Consider the following 24,623-nt stretch of genomic DNA (forward strand, 5'->3'; position numbering starts at 1 on the left):
ACCTCTTTTCAAAATAGATAAATACTTTGAATTTTAGAAGCGCTTTGTTTTAAATTCTTCCTTTGAAGACTAACAAAATTCATGTCAAATACTTGAAAACTTGATCATTAAAAAATATCAAAGTGAAAAAGAAACACTTAGTGATTCAATAAAAGAATAATTAATCGATGATATTGTTTTAATAAAGTTAAAGAAAGATCAAATAACTTATCTTAAGAATAAAATATTTTCTTTTATTGATGGGGAAATAAAAAACCTATGTTAAAATTAGCTTTCTAACGATTAAATAACCAAGAATGTTCATGTAATTATAAATTATATTAGCATATTTTAAAGGTCAAAAGTGAGTTAATTTGATCCTCAATAAATAATATTGCTCTTTAATCATTTACTTGATTTGCCTTTTAATTTGAAGTTATTTGATTTAATTTTCAACTATATTGATGAAATTATTTAAAACATTGAAGATGTTTCACTTAAGATTTACATATCAAATGAATTATTTTAGCATCTTTATAAAGTAGACCCTCAAACTTTATAAAAATTGAGTATTTTGTAGTATAGCAAATTAAGATATGCTGATTGTCAATGCTTTTAATAGGAAATCATATAAAAATGTGCAAGTGATATAGGAAAATGGAGCTCTTTACAAAATAGATAATTTTAATACTCATTAATGGATTTGATAAAAGCTTCCAATAAAATTTAAAACTTATTTATCAAAAATAATATTTAAAAAAAGATAATCAACTCAATTAAAACTGAAGAAAAAAATTTTTTACTACAGAATGTTCAATCTGATCCCACATTTTGTGTTTAACTAAAGATGAAAATATATTCTGAATTAGCTAAAATGAGTTAAATATTTTCAAATATGCAACAATAAGCGTCTGATTTGTGCAAAGATTTATAAGGATTAATAAAAGATATTATGAATAAATCTAAATAAGATGTAAATATATTTATTAAGATAGAAACTGATTACATATATTCTTTGCTTATAAGCTGCCACAGCCAATAAACATTTTAACTCATTGCTGAGCACCTAGTATCATCAATCGATCTTATTAGCAAAAATGAAAAATTAAAAAGTAAAATCATCGAAAAATGCAACCTTTAAATTGACTGCATAAATAATAAAATGTTTCAAGAAATGATAATAAAATAAACAGTGGAATTATTAATAAATGTTGTCAATTAAAATGAATGTAAATTTGAAAAGATTAAATTTCATATTGCAGAGATTATAATTCTAATTAAAAAACATCAACATTTTTAAAGTATTCCTTCATTAATAATTTAATTCATAAACTGTCTCTTAAAACATTAAGATTAGGAAGCAATTTAATATATTATTTCTGTTTAAGACTTTTGTCTGCTATAACTAATACCAGAAAACGAAGCGTTAGAAATTAGAGAAAATGTTTAAAAACTATTTCAGAGTATTTTGAAAGAAGTAATATAAAAAGAGTGGAGAATTCAAATTGAATATCACAAGTAAATGTGCTCTCTTCAAATTCCTTTTTTATCATAAATTTCATTTGATTTGCTTGTTCTAAAAACAGAACTGGATTATAAATACCGTTTAAAAGCATTTCAATGGATTGTAAGTAGAAATAATAACATAAAATATTATTTTGACTAGGTTTTAACAGAAACATCAGCTGAATTTATATTCAAATTTTTTGACCATTTTTATGAATATGTAAGTGAAACAAACAAGGTTTTTGTTTTGATAGAACTAATTGAAAAGTATTAAAGTCACTTTACTAATCAGCAAAGCTTAATTTCTTAATTTAACACATAGCTTAAAAAAATGAAATACTAGAATAAATTTTACAGATTTAAGTTAAATTTAAAAGATCTTGAAATTCAAGGCTAAAATTTTGTGAGTCAATTAAAAAGCTTATTAAATGAAGAGTTTTCCACATAAAAACAGATAGAAATAGGATTGATACTAATTTAGTACCTGAAATAAGATCACATTGATTTAGTAAAGGAATGCAAAGTACTCTTAAAAAATATAGCCTTGCATTTAAATGAAGCATAAAAAAGTTGGATTCTTCAAAATTTTAATTATCTTTAACACCTTTCAAGCTACTCAAAACATTTTATTAGTCTAATTACTCCTGTGCTATTATCAAAAGAAGATTTTCATTCCAATTAAAATGATATCCTTTATGAACCAATTGTTAAAGATTTCTAAGGATTATCAAAAATCCTCTGCAACAGTGAAAATTACTACTTAGATAATAAAGGAAACATATTTATTGATAATATTAAATTTAAAATTAACAATTTTTATGTATAAAAGTTAAAAATAGATAGAAAAATTTTAAAGATTTTAAGCTAGAAAAAAAATTTTTTTACTTAACAATACATTAACTACACTCCACTTTTTTAGAATATGAGTTAGCTTTAGAAATCATCTCTAGACAAACAAAAATATTCAATTATTGCCAATAAGAGAATTTTAGAAATTTAAAATAAGGAATAAATTATGATTGATTCACATTGGAATTTAGTAGAGCTTGTTGATTATTATGGAGATACTATTTGCTTCTTTGAAAAAAGAGATGCCTTTGGTAAAAGAATAATTATCAAAATAAATTAAGAAACTGAAGAAAATATGATAAAATTTGATGTTATCTTCAATAATTTCAAATAAAGAATATTTGGAGATTAAGAAAAATCTATGCTTTACATAGGTAGTATATATACTAATCCATTCAATTAAAATGACTTAAGAAGAATTTAGTTAAATAAAACACAAATAAAATAGAGAGATGTTGCCGACTTCAAGCATGTAAATTGTGCAATCTGCTCATAAGTTAGTTTATAAGAAAACAAGTCAAAGACATATCAATTTGATGGATATTTAATAATAAAACCTTTATATTTGATTAAAAGTACTCAAATAAAGTTGTGTAATTGCCTAGTTAATTGGGATGATATCCAAAATAATAATACAACTTAAAATTGTTATTAATAGTTTTAATTCTTTAAGAGAATATATGCTTATCACAACTCTTTCGAAATATATTAATAGATAACCACTAATTAGGAAACTAGTCATTCTGCTATTAAAAGTATTTTATTTTATTAACAAACAGAGTCTCAGAAATAGTATGAATAGCTTCTAATTGATAATGTCCAATTACATTTTCCAAATGATGAAAAAATGCAATCATCATTCGTTTAGTATTTTAGAGGATTTGTTAAAACTTTTACTACTAGCTATCTCTAAGCTGTAAGAATTGCTAATAAGAATATTTAGATCGATAACAACATTGATGATATTTCAATAATTTTGATAGTTATCTCAATTACTCCTTTAGTTCTTCATGAAAACCTTAAAAAATATTAAACAATAAATGGACTTTTAAGCGATGAATAAATTATTCAAAATTCATAAAATTTTACGAAATTTCTTTCTGATAGTCTATATTTAAGTTCAAGAGCATGCAGATTAGCTTTATCAATAATCCTAAAATATTAAAATTAGCTATTTACAAATGAACCTATTGGTATATTCAAGAAAAATTTAGATAGTAATAACATAAAAAAACATTAATCAAGCAACTCCAAATAGTAACCAGCAATAAAACTAAAAGAAAAAATATATAAAATAATATCATCAATAGATTAATGTGATATTAAAATAGATACTTAACTTATAAATACTTTGTTTAGAGGAGAAAAGGAAATTTTAGGAAGTAATCATGCTTGTTAATTCATTTAGTTAATGCTCAAAAATTAATATGAAAATAACAATTACTTGAAAATGATGTAAATTTTAGATATTGAATTCTTAGGTTAGAATTTAAATAAACTCAATTAATCACTCTTCAAAAACAGATTGTTTTGAAGATTGTTTGCTTTTTTTTATATGAAATAAAAAAATTATTTTTAATTAAAATTGCATTTATATATATATTAGATGCTTAATAAATTTTTGAAAAATGTCTGTCTGTATTCTTTATAGTTTCAACTACTTACTGTAATAAAATATATCAAAAAACAAATTCTATTTTTATTATAAAATATCTTAATTTATAAATCAAAATAATATCATATGAATCTATTAGAATGTAATTATAGCATGTTCCCTTTGGAGATTTATTTAGTTTTTTTATATATTCTCATATTTAGTATAGCTAGATTGAATTATCTTTTAATTAACTATAATATTTCTTTAACTAATTGATTTCATTTGTTTCATCGTTTCATTTAAGTAAGGATAGTTTTTTTAAAGCTACTGTTACCGTAAACTTTTAAACCTCTAGACTCGTAATTGTATTTCGAGGAAACCAAACAAGGTTTCAGAAATTTTTAATTATGTTCTATTTATAATTAAAAACTGACTTTCAAATTCGACTTAAAACTTGGTAATTATACTTAATTTAAATGAAAAACTATTTATTTCTTGTTAAAAATAAAACAATTTAAAAGTAATAAAAAAAAATTGAAATAATCAAAAATCAAACATTTAATCTTGAATTTATTTTTTTTATGAATTAAAAAATTTTTAATTATTTTCTTCTATACTGTTTATCTGCTTTATTTTAATTCCTTGTTAATAATATATGTCTGACTTTCGAGAAATCACTAAATTTAAGCGTTTAATTTACAAAAATATCTATTTGGCATGAAACGGACACCAAAATAGTAAGAATATGTAAAAAATTAAAATATTTTAAATAAAAATATTTAATAAGATTTAAGAAAATAATAATAATATATTTTTGTTTATGTAATTAAAGTGAATACCGTAGAATTTTTTATAAAAAATAATAAAATATTTTTAAATAATAAACAAATATGTTACTAAAAATATTAAAATTTCACATTTCGATTTAGGAAATCCGAATATCTGATATCCAAAAAAAATTATGATATAATTTTTTAACTATCAAAAAAGGAATAAAGAGATTTAATAATTTTATATTAACTATGAATAGAAAAATAAAATATTTAAATTATAATGCTTTACTTTGAAAATAAATAGAATATAAAATTAGAAAAATGTTTGACAAGTTGAAAAAAACTCTTTATTTATTTAATGAATATTTTTTAATTAAAATATGTTGTTATTTATTTAAAATACATAAATAAATATATATTAAATTTTTCATGATACTAATTGCTTCTTTAACTTAGATAGTGATTAGTGATTTAAATTTTTCTAAGAATTGCTTAGATTTTATTTAAACTAACGAGAGTATAAGAGATTAGATTCTTATAGTATACTTTAATCTATTTTAGATTAATTTTTTTAATTGTTATCTTACATATCTGATTATTTTAATTAATCTAAATTATTTCTATCAGTATTCTAATTGTCTAAATGCTACATTTACTCAAAATTATTTTTATTTTCAATTATGTCTCTAGGTTACAAGGATAATGAATTATTCAAGCTGTTTTCCTCATCTTTTTTTAATAAATAACTCTTTTGATTTTAGTTATTTATAGAATTTTAATTATCAGCATCCAAAACATTCTTTTTTTAGATTAACACATCATCCTAGTTATTTTACCCTTGAGAATTTAGAAGGTGATCTACCATCTGTTAATCTTTACTTTATTTTATTTGTTTTTTTTGGATTCTTTACTAATATTTTTCTCTTTCTTTTCGAAATTCAGATGGATGTTTTAGCTTTTCCCTTTTACTTTCTAATATTTCTTGCTTTTTCCTACTTGAGGCAAATACATATATTTATTTACAGATAATTGGTATTACCCCAGCTAAAAATAGAAACAAAAATATATAAAAAATGTAAATATTTGGAAAATCAAAATATGTGGCTACTTTGACTTCTAAACAAATTAATTTTTAGTTCAAATCACTTGTTAGTACAAAACCATCATTGCATTTTTCACATTTATCTTCAATAGCACAATAACTACAATTTTGCAAAGAGCATGGTTAGCAATATGTTTAGCCCTTTTAAGTTATTTAATAGAATCCATTAATGCATACGCATTTATTATCTATTAGAACTCTATTGTCTTAGCACTACAAACAAGTGTTTTTATAACACATTTTACAGTATTAAACTATACAATTTTAATTCTAATTATTTTCATTTCCAGGATTATTACTGTCATCTTATACACAAATAGAATTCTTCATCACAAAAGAAGTCTTGCAAACACATAAACCATTATCCTCGTAGGCATTTACATCACAAACACAGATACCATTGTCAGATTTTTAATATGATTCTTTACATTAAATACAATTCATGGGACCAGGACCAAAACAACCTTAACAAGTTTTATAGCATTCTTTTTTTATAATATTAAATGTATTTAAATTTTATAATATTTCATATTTACGTTAGCAATTAACATTGATCCCATCATCGAAAGTATTGCCTTAGCAGAGACAGTCATGCTATAAGCTTCTATCCCCTTTGCAAGTTATACATTTCATAGTAATTTAATCACAAGAAAGACATTTAAATGGACACTACAAGCAATTCGGTTAATTAATCTCAAAAGAATTTTAAGGACAATCACAATTTGGTAAACTAACTCTGTTAGCTGCGCATTATGTACAAACACTAAAGCTATTGCACGTTAAGCATTTGTAGCTACACTATAAGCAATCTTATGAAAAATTATCATCATAATAACCATATTTACAAATACATTAGTTTCCACCACTAAGCTATCTATTATTTGTGCAGCTAATACATTAATTTTATAAAGCCCCAAAGCAAGAAGTGCATCCTCTATAGCACGAAGGACATACAGCAGTTCCTGAATCGTATGTTTATGGAGGACAGTTACATTGAGGATTCTAAAGTAAATAAGTAATAAAATAATGTAAATAAATTGAATAAAAGTTAATTTACATTTATTCTATTTCCTAAACAAGTTAAACATTAGCTCTGCAAATTACCAGTGCATGTTGCACAATTAGTATAACACTCTTTTATATCAAAATTGAATTTTGCAAAAAAAATATTTTGAATAAATTACATAAACAAGTTTATGAAATAGGGTCTTCATAATAACCTGGTGAGCAGCCACAAGCTGGGGGATTTGATCTATTTAATCCACAGACAGTACAGTTAGTTGAACTAGTAACACATTATTGGCATTTGCTAGAACATACTTGAGTTAATATTAATTTTATTATCAATGAAATTAGGCTTAAAAAAATAATATTGGCAATAGAAATTTAGCTAATAAAATATTTCTTATTTTTTAATAAATTTATTAAATCAATTAAGAAATTTATTTTTAAATTTCAAATTTTATTTTAAGAATTTAAAATCTTTTGATAAATTTATGTTTTAATTTAAATCTTTTGTAGAATAAATTATAAAATGTAATATACTTTAACAGTCAGCTACACCTGAATCAAAGTAACCAGTTGGACATACACAATTAGGTAAGTTTGTTCTTATAGAAGAACACTAAGTGCAAATACCTGCTATATTACAATTAGCACATTAATAGGGACATGCTTTATGTTTTTTTTAATATCAAATTATAAAAATGTTATTTATTAAAAAATAACTAAAAATTTTTACGAACACAAAAAGGCTAATTATTATCATAGTAATATTGGGGACATGAGCAATCTGGTGGAAGTCTATTTCCAGCACAGTTGCCATTGCAGTTATCTTAAGTGTTTGAACATGTTTTGCATTTGACACTACATTCTTTTTTATTAGGTAAAATGGGTTTTTTTTTGCTTGTTTTTATTATTAAATTTTTTAAATATATGATACAAATGCAATCATTTTAGTATGTTTCCATCATTCCAGGTTTACAATGGCAATCAGTACCTGTTCTAGTTGTTGATGAACAGCCACTACAATTACTTGCTATGATAGAACAAGATATGCATCCGGGATTGCATACTGTTTTAAAATTTTTATTAAATAATTTTTTTATTAATATTAAAATTTACATGGACATATTAATGAACTTCCATTTTCTAGAGTATTTGGAGGGCAGCTACATCCTGGAAAAATTCTATTTCCCTAGCAAGCTATACAATCATTAACACTGGGACCTGTGCAGCCATTGCAAAAATAATTGCATTCTATTACAATAAATAAATAAATTATTTATTTAATTATCATCCTATAATAATTTTACATGCACATATTGCTTAGTTGTTATCGTAAGTGTTAGTTGGACAAGTACAAAGAGGAGTAACTCTATTACCTTAGCAAGAACTGCATTGATTGTATGATGTACATTCAATGCAAAATGGCCTGCATGCTTTTTAAAAATTTTTAAAATAGTTTAATTTTTCGTCATTTAAAAATTTAAAAGATAAATAAATAAATACCTTAACAATTCTTGTTGATCCCATCGTCATAGAATCCTTTATAGCATCCACAGTATGGAGGATTATTAACTCTACTATTTTAACATGTTAAGCAATTATTTCCATTTTAAATGGCAGGATCGCATGTTGCACAAGCTGGGTTGCAAGCTAAATCAAATTTAAAATTGTAATTTTAAATAATATTTTATAATTTTACCAACACAGGTTGCTCCGTTGAAGTAAAGACTATCTGGACATTTTTGATAGCATTCTTATTTTAAAATATACAATTAATTACATATTTTTGTTAAAAATTAGTTACATTAATTGTAATAGATCATGCCTGGCATACATTAAGTACATTGTGTTGCAGTACACACTTAGCAAAACTATGGACAAGCGCTAACAATCACATAAAGGTCTTTAATTCCAAAGCTTTTAATATCAGGGTTTGAATCAAGAATACTTTAAATCGTTAAAGATAAAGTAGAGGAAGTATGATTAATTTATGTATCAAATTCATAAATTTAATCATTAACAGTAGCTAAACCGCATATATTTGAACCTTATTATGAGCCATCTAGATTATTGAAAGAAACATTTGTTTAGTTTCCATCAATTATTACTTAAAGTTACTCATTATTCCAATTATCTATTTGATTATTTTTATAAAATCATTAAAATTATTTGCTATCTAATCTTTTAAAACAAACAATAAAAAGCATTTTAATAATAAAAATAAATTTAAAAGTCTTTTATAAAATTATGTTTTGTTCAGGAAAATAGAAATAGAAAATGATAAAAATAAATATTACCAATTATGAATGCTTTAAAATATATTCTAGCTTTAGAATGAGCAGGAATATTTGTAAATGTTTGTTGTATAGAATATGATGATAGAGTTAAATAGCCTCCAAGTATTTTATTTGGTCCACAATAACTAAATTAAATATCATTTTGGTATGTTGTAGCAGATGGACCTAATTTAGTAATAGTATAACCAAGACTATTTATGTATTACTAATTAAAATATAAGTTATTAAATGCTGCCGCTAAAGTGACCCCATCTATTTATATTAGTTTATGATTTATTTTATATTTTTAACTTTGATATTTATTTACTAGCATATACAGATGATAGCTATTAGCATATTCCTCCTGTCTTTTACATATATCCAGCTGAACAGATACTAACACATTAACCACTTTAAAGTAGCATTGGGAGTTTACATGAAGTACACGTTGTCTAATTTGAACATGCTAAACAATTTATAGGGTCGCATATTTATACACATGATCCATTTTAGGCAACTGTATTTTGTGGACATGAGGCAACACATAATCTAAAATTAAAATGAAAAACATTTTTTATAATCATTAAAACGTAAGATAAAAATATGGTTTTTAAAAAAGTTAAAAAACCAATCTATTGTAAAATAAATTGTAAACAACATAAGGAATATTTGCATTTATTAAAGTAAATATTTAAACATATTTTGAATTCTTATTTATTTTTTTTACTCATAGAGTATTTGTTAAAAAGTTATTTAGATAAATAAAAAATGTTTTTTGAAAAGTTATGAATAAACATGTTAATATTTATAATAAAGAACATACGTGTTACTCATATAATATCCAGTCGGACACACACATTTTTGAGATGTTGGATCAAGATAGGCACCTGTAAAATAAGAACACGAACTACAAATATTAGGGGTTGTATTTTGACATGATACACATGATGAGTCACACAAATTTAAGAATATTTTAAAATCTCTTATTGTGAATTTGCTTTATGTTAAGGCATTTTAGTTAAAGTTATTTCTAATACTAACTTGTAAAGATGGATTGTTATGAATCAAATAACTACTTGCAACATAGTCTATGCTTTCATAAATACTTGTGCAAACAGGGTTAGTGATCCAACCAGATAAATTTTTATATCCTGATAAATTAATTTAATTGAATAATTCATATATATATCTTTGTAGGAAATTTGATATGTCAAAAATTAATTAAGAATGTTTTCAAAAAAAATAAAATTTGAAAAAGCAAACAAGTTTAATTAGTTGAATCTTTTATGTATTAATTATAATTTAATGATATATAAATTGATAGTTTTACCTTTTTTGTATACAACTGAACCATCAACAATAACTTAAATTTAATCTTGAAGGTTAGCAGGTAAGGGAGGGGCAGCTGTATTTTAAAATAGTATTGAAAGATCAATGATTACTGCTGCATGAGGAGGAAGGTTATCGTATCTTTTATAAGGATACTGATTTTATCCAATTTAACCAAAACCTTATTGTGTACAGTATTCTTAAGCTCCTGTTAGTAAAGTGCACTAATATAATGAAGGAGTCAAGTTCCAAGAACTCAGATCAGTTGCTGTCACACTATTAGTTAAGGCTTAATCATATAACTGCCATTCTGATAAAAAATTTATGATTAATTAAATTAATTAATTATCTAAAAATAATAAAATCATACATGAAAACACATTCTTTAAAAAAAATGCGAAGAAAATAAACCAGTTTGCTTAAATTAGCTTAGTTTTACTACCCATACTAATACTGACTAATTAAAGATAGAAATCAGTAAAAATAAGTTATTATTTTGAATGAAAGAAGGTAAAATATTCACACTTTATATCAAAAAAATAATTGAATTTATATTTATCTGATTCTTATCTTAATTTATAATCTTTGGCTATTATTTATTATCAAATTTATGGCTATTAATTATCTTATAATTCATAAATAATTTATCTATCTATCAATCTGAAAAAGATTTAAAAGAAGATATTTTTAAATACTTTTTAGATTTTATAATGTTCTTTTTTACTTAAAAATAATAAAATAATAACATTTATTTTAATATTTTAAAATTTTTATATCAATCAATAATCAATAATTATTAAATATGCAAATTTAATCATTAATTTATTCATTTATTAACTTATTTATTGTTGAAGATTTTTAATTAAAATATTGATAATTTCAAATTTAATGTAAATTCATATAAGACCTGAAACATTAAAAAAATTTGGAAAACAAAGATCTAAATTAATAGGAAAAACTAAAATTAATTTGTATATTTTATTTGAAATATATTAAATTAATTAATTACAGATAATATAAAATATGAGACATTTTTTAGAGAAATAAATAAATAATTTTTTAATATGATTTTTTTTATAATTTAATTTATTTTTTTGATGTTTAATTTAGCAAAATTTAATATTATATTTAGTAGAAAAATTTATAATTCAATCATTATTTGTTAGAGAGCATTTAAGAAAATTAAATTTTATAAGTTTCCATGTTAGATTTTTGTTCGAGTTAGTGTTTTAGTAAACTTTTATTTTCAAGCAAATTGTATTTGTTAAGTTGTTATTATTCAGATTGTTTAATTTATTATTTTTAGAAAGTCATCATTTTTTATTAAAAGTTTTGTTATTCTGAATAAGGATAGTGAATATCATTAAACATGTAACCAGTGAGAGATGCAATCATATCATAAACAATTTTGGGAGCTTCAGTCCTAAATATTTCACAAAAGTGCTGAAAATTTAGATTAAAGTCACCAGTCAATTTATTATATTAAACTTTTTTACAGACTATAGATTTTTCTATATGTTTATAATTGCCTATTTCATCAAGAATTAGTCTTTAGTTAGAATAGTGCTCTTGCACTTAAAAGCTTTTTAAATAGTAAGTGTATTATCTTGATTAAATCTCAGGTATATTCATAGATTTTTTGCTTTTTAACTGTCTATATCTCTGGAGAGAGATGTGTTTGTTTCCTTTAACGATAGAATTTTCTAATTCAAATGCTTCATTGTCTTCGTTTTAATCGCTAGCAAACTCATCCAAATCCTACTTAACTATTTATTGTTATCTAAGAAGCTTAATAGTCTGATTAGCCTATTCACGGTTGTTAAGTTAATACTGTGCATATCTAACTATATGATTCACATCTTCTTACCCCATTTAATTGTCTGAGGCTTTCCATCTGTTATAGAGATCTTGGTTGCAAATATATCCATCATTATTAATGTCATATCTAATATATTAAATTTAAGTTACTTAAAAAGTTAAAAAAGACTAAATTCTTTTGTCTTTATTGATAATTAAAATTTGCGTTTAGTCTTTGAGATAAAAAAATGTTTACAATTAGTCTAAAAAAATAGAAAAAATTAATTGTAAGTTAAGATTAACCAATAAACAAATTAATTAATTTTTGATTTTAGATTAAAAAATTTTGATAAATTTAAAAATATTTTGAATGGGATTATTTAATTAAATTAAAACTGTAAGGTAAAAAATAAAAATATTTACATTAAAAAAGCAAAGAGACAAAATTCTTGATTAGAACAGTTAGCGAATTATTCAATTTTGCTAATTAAGTTTTAAAAGGAAATAATTTAAGGTAAATCAACAAAGCTCATTAGTAGTTCTGCAGAGTGGCTATCGTAAATATTGCAAAGATATTATTTTATTTAATTTCTATTTATTCTGATAAATTATAAATGCTAAGAATCCTCTTTGCCAGAAATAAGCTTAAAATATTCTTATGCAACAAAACTGTTTTCTTCAATCTTAATTCCTTATTTAATAAGCTTTCTGTTTGAATCTCCTCTGTTAGGTGTTTAATACTTACTTTAACTGCGTAGCTTTTAGGGAGAATTGAATTATATTTGATTTATTGATGAGTTGGAGTCTTGCTCTTCCAAAAAACTGCAAGATATTTATTTTTGTTATGAATTGTATTTGACTATTTAAGGTGAGCTGTTCTTTTTTTAATTAAAAATATGAGGATCTCTTACTTTGACATTATTCTGTGTCTTGATCTAGGGTAATTTAGCTGATGCTAGAACTGATTTTGATCTAAATTACTTTTCTTTTACTTCAGCTTAAGGCAGTGGGGGATTTTGTTTTAAAGATTAATATTCTGATATGTTAGATACTTAATTATCATGTGATTAATCTCCAGTAATGCAACCAGTGCTACAGTCGCTGCTACCTTAACTTGAGCGATCACAATATTCATTGAGCTATGAAGATCTAACTTAATTTTTAGATTTATATTTTAATTATCTGTCTCTTTAAGATGAGCCGTTTGTTCCATAAATATCTTCAAATCTCTATTTAGAATTAAGTTTATTCTTTATGATGTGAAGAAAAGCATCATCCTATTAGTTATTTTAGTTAATAGCATTATTTTCAATGAAATTATCTATTTAATTCATTATAACACTATTTTATTATGCATAAACTCTTTTAGTATTAGTACTTTCTGTAAAGTTGCAACTATCAATGTCACTTTGTGATAGAATTTATTTATAGTTTTTCTATCTTATGAGATTAGTTTAAATAGATGTTCTACGAGTCATTGAAGTAGCAAGTGTGCTCTAGCTAGCAATACTCATATTTAAGGATCTACCAATATACATAGCGCTTGATTTGCGAGCATTGATGTTTATAGCATCCCTGTTTAAGTTATTGAAATTAACAGAATTTTATAGAACAAAGCAAGGGTATTTGTCTTTGGCTTTTACGTTTTTTAGATTATAATTTAAAGACGTATCTGTTTCAGATGTTATAAGCTCTGTGTCTTGGATGTACTAATCAGACATTAAAGATAATTATTTATCCAAAATAGTAATAATATTTAGTATTTATTTGAGTGTTTATTTATATATTAAGAGAGAGATTTAGTTTAACTTTTAGTATGATTTGTTTGTTTGTTTGCTTTTGATTATTTATTTATTAATTTATTTACTGATATTATAATTATAATTATTAAATATTGATTGATTTATTATGTTTTCTCTTTAAAAGTATTGTAAGCTATTACTTCTTTCTATTAAAAGATTATAATTATTGATAATGGCATTTCTATCTTTATCTTTTATATATTCATCCTTCAGCGTAACATAGTTCTACTGATATACTCTCATTACTGAATTTCAAATTATAGTAAAGAATTAATATATTCTAAATTTAGATTAAATATATTTATTCTTTTATCCTATAATATATAAAAGGATATTTTTATTACAAATAGATTAATTTTATTTCAAGTTACTACTCCACAGAGTCTTTTTATAAAATATTTTTAATTCTTTAAATGCATAAAATAAATAAATTAATAAAAATAGCCATCGCTTGTATCGAACTAATAATTTCGAAAGTTAATCACTGTAAACAAATAATCAATTATTTGAATTTCTAAGTGATTTTTATAAAAATTAATTAAATTAAAAGATCAGTTGAGATAGACAAATTAAAAATTCTTATAAAATTGTTTTTTTGCTTTTTTACAAGCCTTTTCTAGTAAGCAAATATTAATATTTGATCTATTTATCTATAATTCTTTCTTATAGAATTTATTTCTATATATAGATTTATATAAAGTAGTTCAATTTAAAATTATGTTTGTGCCAACATACATTCAAATTTCTGTAAATTTAAATTAAAATAAAAAAATTCGAATACTTTTTTAAGATTTACCTTATCTTACTCTGCAGCCTAACAAAAAGAAGAAATCAATAATTTAAATTTTAGCATTTTTACTCCTATAAATAAATTAAAATTTCAGAAATATCTTTTAAAAGTAATCAGCAAATTATAATTAAAATCTAATTCCTTTATTTGACTTTATATGAGTGAGGATTATTAATAACTTTATAATTTAATATTAGTATTCTTTAAAAATTTGATTAATTAACATATCCAAGCAAAAAGAATATGACAAAATACTCTTTTTTAAAATCAACAATTTAATTAATAAAATAATTTTATTATTTCAGATTTAAATTTAAAAACAATTTTTTTGGTTGAAATTTTCAATTAATTATCATTAATTAATATTTGAAATTAAATCAAATTTAATAGTCAAAATAAATTGATTAAATCTTAATTTATTATTTTAAATGAAGAAGTTTGTGATAAATTTTGATTTTTAAAAATTATAATTTATAATTCTATTGCATAAAGATACATACATACTTATATTTTTCGTATCTTTTAGTGTTTAGAAGGATATATATTTATTTATATGTTAAACAGGATGAGAGTGAAGGATAGATTGAAATTCTTAAGTTTGATTATTTTATGCCCTTTGATTTTTTATTAAGGTTTAAATAAAGTGAAAAATTAAAGACAAAGAAAGACTTATTTCATTTAGAAAAATAAGAAGGTAGAAATAGGTGAGAAATGAGACAATTAGTCAAGACATAATTATTAAAGAGTAATATTTAGGAACTTAGAAGCTCAATCGATATTCGCAAAGTGCTTAACAATAAGTACAGAGATTCAGAATCCAGCGACTTCTATAAAAAGAATCGTGAATAATTAGTTTCTAGAATAAAGTAAGACATGGATGTTGATTCATACACTGGAGCCACTACAAGAAGAACATAATTCTAACAATATTATTAGGACTAACCTTCTTTAGGATTTGTATATCCCATGAATCCAGGAAGAGGTGCCTTTATGGAACCTGACTGCAGATTTACTGGAAATGATTTTATGGAAAAGATTAACACTCACTTCGCTACTGCAATCACTTCATCTTACTAGGATTTAGATAAAGTTGTTAAGATTTAAGTTAACGATAGCAAGAAAAACATCGAATAAAATTTAGAAAAGCTTTTCAGAGAGAAGAATCCCAACAAGGAATTCAACTTCGATAAGGAATATGCTCGTTATTTAAAATTAGACTCCAAGAAATTTAAAAAGGAATATGGATACGAAACAGACTGATTCATTATAAAGTGCAGATAATCAATCAACTATTAAGCAAATAAATAAATAGTGCTTGCTTTATTTTATCATTCTTTGTATAAAAAACTTAGCTATTTTTAAGGGAATTTTTAAAGGCTGTTAAACTATGTATGGCAGTCAATTTACTATTGTATATTTTTTTATAAAACAATTTATCTAACTTAAAATGAAAATTAATAAAATAGATTTATTATGCAAATACAATACAAATTATTTTATAGAAAATCTTTTTAAAAAAAAGCATTTTAGTCATTGAAAAAGTTTTATTTGAATTATTTTCATTAATCAAATTCCAAAGATAATTCTAAATTAAACATTTTATTAAATGAAAATTAATTAATTAAAATAATTTTTTTTGAGAAATTTTTATCCATTTTTGATTTAAAAGAATTATTGTGTCTTTTTAAGTAAATTCTAATCAATAATATGTAGAATTTGCCAACTTACTAATTGAATAAATTTTGAATTACTTAAGAATATCTATCAAAAATTAAATAAAAATTCTGCCAAAATAATTTTCAATTTCAAAATTTGAGATTTGTTTGTTTGCTTGTTTATATTCAGTAATTGTTAATTTATATTTTGCTTTTCAGCTAATATTTCGAATTAATATAGCATATTTAGAAGCAAGCTAATTGAAAGTAGGTGATAACGCATATACAAATTATTGAGTTAATTCTTCGACTTTACAGTTGCTTTTGATGAATAGGTCAAACAGTAGAATTAAGCAACAAAAAAAGTCCACTAATAGCCAAAGCAGGAACAATAGTCGCTAAATTCTTGAAAAGTCTAAAACATAAACTAGGAATATCAAGATTGATAAATAAGATAAATTAATTGTAAATGCTAAAAAAGGAGTTAACGTTGGCAAGTATTTTAAATTGAAAATATTATTAAGTTTTATTTATTTTTTAAATGGTTATAGGAGAACTGGATAGCAGATAAAGAAGAAAGAAACAGGTTTAAATTACGATGGAACTGAAAGGTTGAGTGATTATTTCGCTCAATAGGATGGACTATCAATTGATAGCGATTAAAATGAAATTGTCTCAGATAATTTTGAATAACAAAAGGGGGACTTAAAAGTTAGTAGCATCAGTGATTTATAAGATGATTCTTAAATTATTTAGCTCTTCAATAATAAGAGAGATAGTCTTGAATTCAATCTTAGTCCAGAATAAAGTCTTTATGATAGAAAGAGTATTGATGGCAATTAATAATCTAAAAAATTACGTAACTAACAAAACTAAATCTAAGCTGAAAATAACAATTTGTTTGAAACGAGTAAAAAAAATGTTAACAAGTCAGACCGTAGGAAGGAATCTAGTTTAGGGTTAAAATCTTTTACAAGTAATTTACTTGAAATCCCTTCCACGAACAATCGAAAAACAAGCTCTTTTCGTCTCTAAAGGTCTTAGAATTCAAAGTATAGAAATTCTATAGCACTTTCTTCAATACCTAAAATAAGTAGATTTAGTGGGAGAATTAATGATAATGGCAGTGATGTAAGCTCAGACAGGTTAGATGATTTCGAATTACTTGGATAACTCTCTAATTTACCTCCAGAATTAGTAGCTAAGAGTATATAGCAAGGTACCTCGTTGGATGATACACCTTTTACTAAAAATATTGAAGACTTCGAAATCACTCTCTCAGAGAGTGAAATCAGTCAATAAAATTAATAAAGCAACTCAATATTTAGAGATGATAGAAGAAAATCTGAAAATTAGAACAATAGATAAAAGAATTTTAATGAATAAAATATTGGTTTAGATGATGAAGAGGAAGAAGAAGAAGAGATATAGCAACTACTGAAATAAAACAAACAAATAATAAGCTAAATATCACAAAGAAAGAAAATGAATAATTCTAATAGTTTTAATAGCTATTTGCTAGACATAAGTGAATCAAAGATTTACAATAAAAGTGATAAAAAAAGTAATAATGTTTATGATTTTGGTAAAATAAGTCCAATCCAAGAAATCAACACATAACAATCGAATAAAAATGAAGACTCGTTTAGAAAAAATAAAAATGAAATGGCAAATAAATCTTTAGACAACTTTATGGAAATTGTTAATCCTAATAAATAAAATTTAAATGAAAAAAAATAAATGTAATCAGAGTAATATAACGAAGTTCGAGGTTAGTAAAATGAAAATGAAGATTTTATTTTATCTAAAAATGTTCCAAATAAAAATAATTAGAAATAGGAGAATTAATAAAATCTTAAAATGCTAAAGCCAAACCAAATGTTAGATGAAAAAGAAGAAATTAATTAAAATTTTTAATATAAAAAAAACTAAAGAAATAATAAAAAAAAATAACTACAAGAAACTCAGGATATGAGTGTAGAAGATCAAGTAGATATTTAAATTTAAGCAAAAAATAAGTAATAAAAGATTAAATAGCTTAAAAAAAATAGAGTGAGCTTAGATTCTAGTGATATTTCTTTGTAGATAAAAGAACAAAGTGATAGTGCAAATTAAAGTAAAAACTTAGAAACTAATGAGGAATTATAAAAAAAACTACTCATAGATCAATACATTAAATAAAAAAGGGGTTCAACTGACTTTCAATTCTCAAATCAACAAGAAAATAATCAAAAAAGAATTTCTGGATTTAATAATTAGTAAAAAATTACCTTAAACTAATAAGAAAATCAGCTTAATTAAAATGAGAATAATGATTTAAAATAATTAGAAAAAAATGAAATTACCTAAAATGTTTAAAATACAAAGTTAAAAAATGCTAATTTAGAATAAAATAAAAATAATTAAGAAAAAAATAATTCAAATTAAAATGAAATTAATGTAAATTAAAGAGAGAAAAATTCAAATTAAAAAGAAAAAAATTCAGATTTATTAGACAACTGTATAGTTTAATAGGTTAATAACGAAAACATAAATGTAGAAAATAAACTTTCTCTTCCTCCTACTATGAAAGTTGACTCAGATCAAAAATAAAATTATGAATATGATTTGAATTCTCATAGCTATAATGTTGATAATGATCTTAATATGGAAGTAATGTAAAATTAGAGTTATTTTGAATAATAAGGAAGTCATTTATAGATAGTTGAGTAAGAAATTAGTTTTGAGAAAAATAAATAATCATCCTAAAATAAGAAAATGGATGTAGAAAATGAGGGAGTTATTGATTAATTTAATTTACCTGAAGAAAATTTAATCCGTCGTAAAGCAGGAAGGCCAAAAAGAAAACGAATAACTCCTTAAAAACTTAGAAATAATTCTTAATCAGCTCAGGAATCAGATGTTGAAACCGAAGTAAGCAATGACAGTATTTAAGGAAAATAAAATAATAAAAAGTAAAAGAAAAAATCTCAAAATAACTCATAAGTGAGCTCTGTCAGTTCTCAAACATCAACTTCTAAGTAGCTTAAAAAAATAATCAGGAAATAATCTTAAAAGAATAATTCTAAGTAGATATTATAACAGTATGAAGATTTTTATGCAAAAGGGTTCTAAAATAAAATTGAAGTTGAAGTTAAAGCAGAAACTTCATCTTTTGGGAAAGATGGAAGATATCCGGTTAGAAATAGAATAAGGCCACTTGTTAGTTGGAGAGAAAGGGCTGTGTATGGAAAAGAAGGTTTACTTTATATTATCACGGATTAAAGCTTAGAAAAACTTGATTATGTTAACTATACTGTACCTGGTTTTTCAGATGTACGTGAACCAAGACTCCACAAAAAAAACAATAAAAAAGCTATTAATAAAAATACAAGCTAGTCATACAAAAGCCTTGATTAAATTAAAGAAGAAGAAGCTGATGACACAGAAATGCTCAAAAATACTGAATCTTAAAAATATGAAAAAAATGAGAAAGAATCAGCAGGTACTAAAAAGCTTTCTAATAGAAACTCAAATTTTTCAAGTGATAAAAGAATAAAATCTAAAAGTTAATAAAGGAAATCTCTAGAAAGAGGTCGAAGTGAAGACGACGATGATGATGATGATGAAATACCATCATAGAAGAAAAATTAAAAAAATAAAAACACTAAAAATCACTAAAACAATATACCAGAAAAATCAAAATCGTAATCACCACTATCAAAAGCACAACTAAAATCTCCTTTGGATTAAAAAAATTAAAATTTTAAGGATAAAAAAAATTAACCACGATAGAGATCAAGTGAGTCTTCTGTAGACAATAATGATTCCAAATTGCAAAAGTAAGATTAAAAGAATAAACAATAAACCCAAAGAAAAGAAAAACATGTTGAAGAAAAATTTAATAAAAGAGATTAAGTTGATTTAGATTTTATTTAAAATCTTTTTAGTTTAGAGAAAATAAGTTAATATAATATAAAAATATTTGAATCCTCCACTAATATTCTAAAGTTTAGTCTGGCTTTAAACCCAGGCTTAGAGATACAGTGCTAGAAAACTAAATATGCAATTGTAATTAATTATATTATTTTAAATAAAAAATATTTATTTTAAAATTAAATAATTAGGAAGTCAAAGTTATAGAATGTTCATGGAAAAAGCTGTTAATCTGTATAGAAGATTCAACTAATTATTTGAAACAGGATGACAAAAAGCTAATTAAGAAGGACTAATACTTTTCCCTAAAATACAAAGAGAAAGAAAATAGTAAAAATTGTTAATTATTAATAACTATCTTTAAAAATTAATTAAATTCTAAATCCTCCAAGTCTTGATTGATTGATTAATTAATTAATTGATTGATTGAATAACCAACTAATCAATTCATTTCCTAATGTCTCATTAAAATTAAAAAAAATTTCATTATTTACCTACCTACCTACCTACCTACCTACCATCTTTTCAAGTCAAATATTTATAAATAAATAAATTTCAAAAACATATTTTTAATAATTTATAACTATAGTTTTTTCCAACAAAAACTACTAAACCAACTAATAAATATATAATTAATTAATCAATATTGAGTATTTAACAAAACAAACACCTAAATAATTAATTATTAAAATATATTACTAAATAATAAAGCTTATTAAAATTGTGTTTATAAATTACTTTTAAAATAAAATAATTAATTTTCCTTATTTTTATTAATGATGCTAATAAACTAACTAATAAATGCTAGTAAAACTATAATATTAGGTAAAATATAGTAAATATAAATGTAACGCTTTTAATATATATATTTAAATTATTTATACAACTGTTAGATAACTAAATGTAAAATAAAAACTATTTTTGAAAGTTTTTACTGTATAATTTATATCTTAAAATCATATTATTTGTGTTTTGATTATATATATATATAGACTTACGTAAATTAAATATATTTTTTATTTTTTCAAATTAATAGATAACTAAATGTAAAATAAAAAATATTTTTCATGGTTATAACTTTTTTATGCCTTAAAATTCTATTTTTACTTTTTTAATTATATTTTGGCTAACATAAATTAAATAAATTATTTATTTATATAAATTGCTAAATGTAAAATAAAAACTATTTTTAATGGTTTTAACTAAATTATTCCTTAAAATTATATTATTAGCGTTTTAACTATATATATCTATTTACTTACAGATATTAAATAAATTATTTAACTATTTTAATATGAATTTTAATTTTATTATCCTGTATTTATAAATTAATTTATTAATTTCTCAATTTAGCTTTTCAAGTTCACATTTTCTTTTGCATTTTTAAAGTATTTTAAATGTGTTCCTTCATGGCTTTAAGAGGGTCGTTAAGGAAAGGCTTAAATTACAAGATCTATTAAACTTGTTAGATATCACGGTTGCTGTGATAATTATTAAAAAATATTTAGATTTAAAATAAAAATTCTAAATAATATACCTAGTTTTTAGTTTTTTCTTATTTGAAACACCCCTTGTTAAATCTTATTTTTTCTCTTAGGTTTTTTGGCCTTTTGAATTTTTTTCTATTCCTTCTAAGTCATACTTCAAAGCATCTAAATCAATATCAGCTATTTATTTATTTAAAGTAAATTAATAAAATATAAAATGTAAAATATAAGTTTATTTACTTTCTCCCTTACTTTCTACTGTTTTGTTCAAATATTCATTAAAGAGCTATTGATAATATTATAATTTTGAATATTTTTTAAAATATATTTTAACTAAATTACATTTTTTTTCAAAATCTTCTTTTTATTTTCAGCTCTTTTTCTTTAACCTCTTGACAGGACTGCTTTCTTTTAAACTGCTGTTGCTGCATTTTTAGACTTATCTTATCCTTTAAAACTTTCTACTAAATGAGTCAAGCTAGGATTACTTTCAACTTTTTCTATAAATTTTTTGTATAACTCAGGGTTTCTGATAACTTATTATTAATTGGTTGCTTTTTATAATCCTTTAAATTTATTTTCATTCTTTTTTTCAGTATCCATTCTTTCTTACAAAGATTGGTTTTTGGTTTTCTCTTTCTGAATAATCTTAGATTTTTTTACTTTCTGAAGAGCAACCTTCTACTTTTTTGATGGCTTTTGCTCTTCAACTTCGATTTCATTATCAGATTAATCGCTTTCTATTTCAATTTTACCCATTTTTATTTAACTGTTTACTTTTTTAATATTTCTACTTTGATTAATAAATAATTTGTTTTTTATAAAGATACTTTATTAATTAATTTTGATTATTATCACTAATTCTTCATAACCTATTTTTGTCTTATAAAGCTCATTAATATCTCCAAAGTAGCATTTTCACTGAATTTAGACCTATATAAATTATTTTATTTAACAACATATTCTTCGTTTTTCACATAATTATTGGCAGCTTTATAATAAAATAAATAATATAAATTCAATTAAATATTTAATAGGAATAGAATTAAATAATATTATTAATAATATTTTGAATGGTTTCTAACTAAATTAAATAGTAAGAATAACATATCATGCATGTATTTTTATTTGATAATTTTATTTTAATTACTTAAATAAAGTACAATTTTTAAAATTATTTACGATTAAAATCTTCTTTATCTTTAAATAATCAAAAAATTTGTTATTAATAAGTAGAAAAGCTTAGGATAGTAAGTATATTTAAGATTTTCTATCATAAATTTTTAATATTTTTCATATTGGATCAATTAGTATGTTAAGGATAGCACTTTTAATAATAACAATAGGGTAAGTACTTTCCGATTCATGTGTCTATGATGTAGCTAACTTCATTGACATTTATCAAATACTTAAGACAAAATAAATGATTGGTTTATCTTAATATTCAAATAACCAATCCTAAACAGTTATGAGAATACTTTAAAATCCAAATCAAAACCCACAAACACCTCCTCCAAATCTATATGATAATTATAGAGTCAGCAATTTATTTGTTCCTCTTCAAGTAATAGACATGACTTCTTTACTAACAAGTAATCCTTAGTCTTTATTTACAATCGATTTGATCAAAAATTGGGAGAAAAATTTTGGAAAAATACCATCTGATTCAATTATTTTTGTTCGTACTAACTAAAATACCAAAGTCTTTAATGGATGGGAAACCGATGCCTTAGACTTCATGTTTAATAGTAGAAATGTAATTGGTATTGGGCACGATTAATAGTTAGATAATATTCCTGAAAATCAATTGCAATACTTTTATAATAAATTATATATCTCCAATGCAGCTTCTTTGACATAAAATAATGAGTATTCAAACCTTGTTTAAATTAGAAAACTAAGTGTAACTAAGGATGGCTGGTTCGTAGATATTTAATCAATAATACCTTAAAATGTGTGTTCTACTCCAAAAAGACTTGTAAACCAGTGGTGGTCTGTAATTATCATTTTAGTTATTCTCCTACTGATTATTTACTTGATCTACTACTGTTGTCTCAAAAGATTTGATAAATATAACAAAGAAGATTTCAAGCCTTTAGATTGGGAAAAAAGAAACTAAGATGGCATCTATTTTAATTAAGAAGAACTTCATGTTCCTTTATAAGAAATGCATGAAAGCTAGTAATAATAACAAAAGCAATAATGATGATAAATATTTCGTGTATATGGATATGTATTTATTTAGTAGAATTCATATTTTATTAATATAATTACTTACTTATTTACAATTTCAATATAATTTATTTAATTGCAATCAATATAACCTCATTACAAATTTCATTTTTATTATAGAAAATATAAATAAAAATACATTAAATATTAAAAAAATGTCTTTTAAAATTAGATGTTATTATTCAATACCCTTTATTTCTTGTATTTTTTATTATATAATCTAATTTTTTTAAATAAATTAAAAACAAGCATTAAAAAATGTAATAATTACAAAAGCTAATGTTCTAATTGAGTTATTAGGTTGCTAATCTCTGTTTTTTATCAGTAAAAAAAATAAGATTTTAGGGGGTTGGGGTTGGGGTTGGGGTTGGGGTTGGGGTTGGGGTTGGGGTTGGGGTTGGGGTTGGGGTTGGGGTTGGGGTTGGGGTTGGGGTTGGGGTTGGGGTTGGGGTTGGGGTTGGGGTTGGGGTTGGGGTTGGGGTTGGGGTTGGGGTTGGGGTTGGGGTTGGGGTTGGGGTTGGGGTTG

At 23.2% G+C, this 24,623-nt stretch overlaps 7 protein-coding genes across 7 annotated transcripts; 4 read left to right on the plus strand and 3 right to left on the minus strand. All coding sequences in view use genetic code 6, as the record gives it.

Annotated features, from left to right (window-relative positions):
* Window positions 1–3,344: 3,344 nt before the first annotated feature.
* On the plus strand, window positions 3,345–3,782 carry TTHERM_001212879 (hypothetical protein; the record flags this gene model as incomplete). Its single annotated transcript, XM_012798484.1, has 1 exon — window positions 3,345–3,782. The coding sequence occupies one exon, from the start codon at window positions 3,345–3,347 to the stop codon at window positions 3,780–3,782; it is 438 nt and encodes a 145-aa protein (XP_012653938.1).
* A 1,349-nt stretch (window positions 3,783–5,131) lies between these two features.
* TTHERM_01212880 (transmembrane protein, putative) lies at window positions 5,132–10,865 on the minus strand (the record flags this gene model as incomplete). Its single annotated transcript, XM_001027017.3, has 17 exons — window positions 5,132–6,291; window positions 6,343–6,808; window positions 6,864–6,940; window positions 6,991–7,125; window positions 7,352–7,480; window positions 7,548–7,679; window positions 7,749–7,880; window positions 7,931–8,065; window positions 8,122–8,247; window positions 8,318–8,464; window positions 8,514–8,567; window positions 8,619–8,948; window positions 9,112–9,363; window positions 9,419–9,639; window positions 9,914–10,241; window positions 10,421–10,729; window positions 10,790–10,865. 17 exons carry the CDS (start codon window positions 10,863–10,865, stop codon window positions 5,132–5,134), a joined length of 4,209 nt encoding a protein of 1,402 aa, XP_001027017.3.
* Window positions 10,866–11,571: 706 nt separating this feature from the next.
* TTHERM_01212870 (hypothetical protein) lies at window positions 11,572–13,937 on the minus strand (the record flags this gene model as incomplete). The annotated part of the gene is made up of 2 exons (XM_001027016.1): window positions 11,572–12,364; window positions 12,640–13,937. The coding sequence occupies 2 exons, from the start codon at window positions 13,935–13,937 to the stop codon at window positions 11,572–11,574; spliced, it is 2,091 nt and encodes a 696-aa protein (XP_001027016.1).
* A 1,582-nt stretch (window positions 13,938–15,519) lies between these two features.
* TTHERM_01212860 (hypothetical protein) lies at window positions 15,520–16,068 on the plus strand (the record flags this gene model as incomplete). The annotated part of the gene is made up of 1 exon (XM_001027015.1): window positions 15,520–16,068. The coding sequence occupies one exon, from the start codon at window positions 15,520–15,522 to the stop codon at window positions 16,066–16,068; it is 549 nt and encodes a 182-aa protein (XP_001027015.1).
* A 722-nt stretch (window positions 16,069–16,790) lies between these two features.
* On the plus strand, window positions 16,791–20,776 carry TTHERM_01212850 (hypothetical protein; the record flags this gene model as incomplete). Its single annotated transcript, XM_001027014.2, has 3 exons — window positions 16,791–16,960; window positions 17,015–20,513; window positions 20,570–20,776. The coding sequence occupies 3 exons, from the start codon at window positions 16,791–16,793 to the stop codon at window positions 20,774–20,776; spliced, it is 3,876 nt and encodes a 1,291-aa protein (XP_001027014.2).
* A 965-nt stretch (window positions 20,777–21,741) lies between these two features.
* TTHERM_01212840 (hypothetical protein) lies at window positions 21,742–22,624 on the minus strand (the record flags this gene model as incomplete). The annotated part of the gene is made up of 4 exons (XM_001027013.1): window positions 21,742–21,859; window positions 21,916–22,045; window positions 22,106–22,151; window positions 22,208–22,624. The coding sequence occupies 4 exons, from the start codon at window positions 22,622–22,624 to the stop codon at window positions 21,742–21,744; spliced, it is 711 nt and encodes a 236-aa protein (XP_001027013.1).
* Window positions 22,625–22,981: 357 nt separating this feature from the next.
* On the plus strand, window positions 22,982–24,071 carry TTHERM_001212840 (transmembrane protein, putative; the record flags this gene model as incomplete). Its single annotated transcript, XM_012798485.1, has 2 exons — window positions 22,982–23,115; window positions 23,177–24,071. 2 exons carry the CDS (start codon window positions 22,982–22,984, stop codon window positions 24,069–24,071), a joined length of 1,029 nt encoding a protein of 342 aa, XP_012653939.1.
* Window positions 24,072–24,623: the final 552 nt, after the last annotated feature.

Source organism: Tetrahymena thermophila (assembly GCF_000189635.1).
Source record: "Tetrahymena thermophila SB210 genomic scaffold scf_8254584, whole genome shotgun sequence".
In the NCBI taxonomy this organism is placed as follows: domain Eukaryota; phylum Ciliophora; class Oligohymenophorea; order Hymenostomatida; family Tetrahymenidae; genus Tetrahymena; species Tetrahymena thermophila.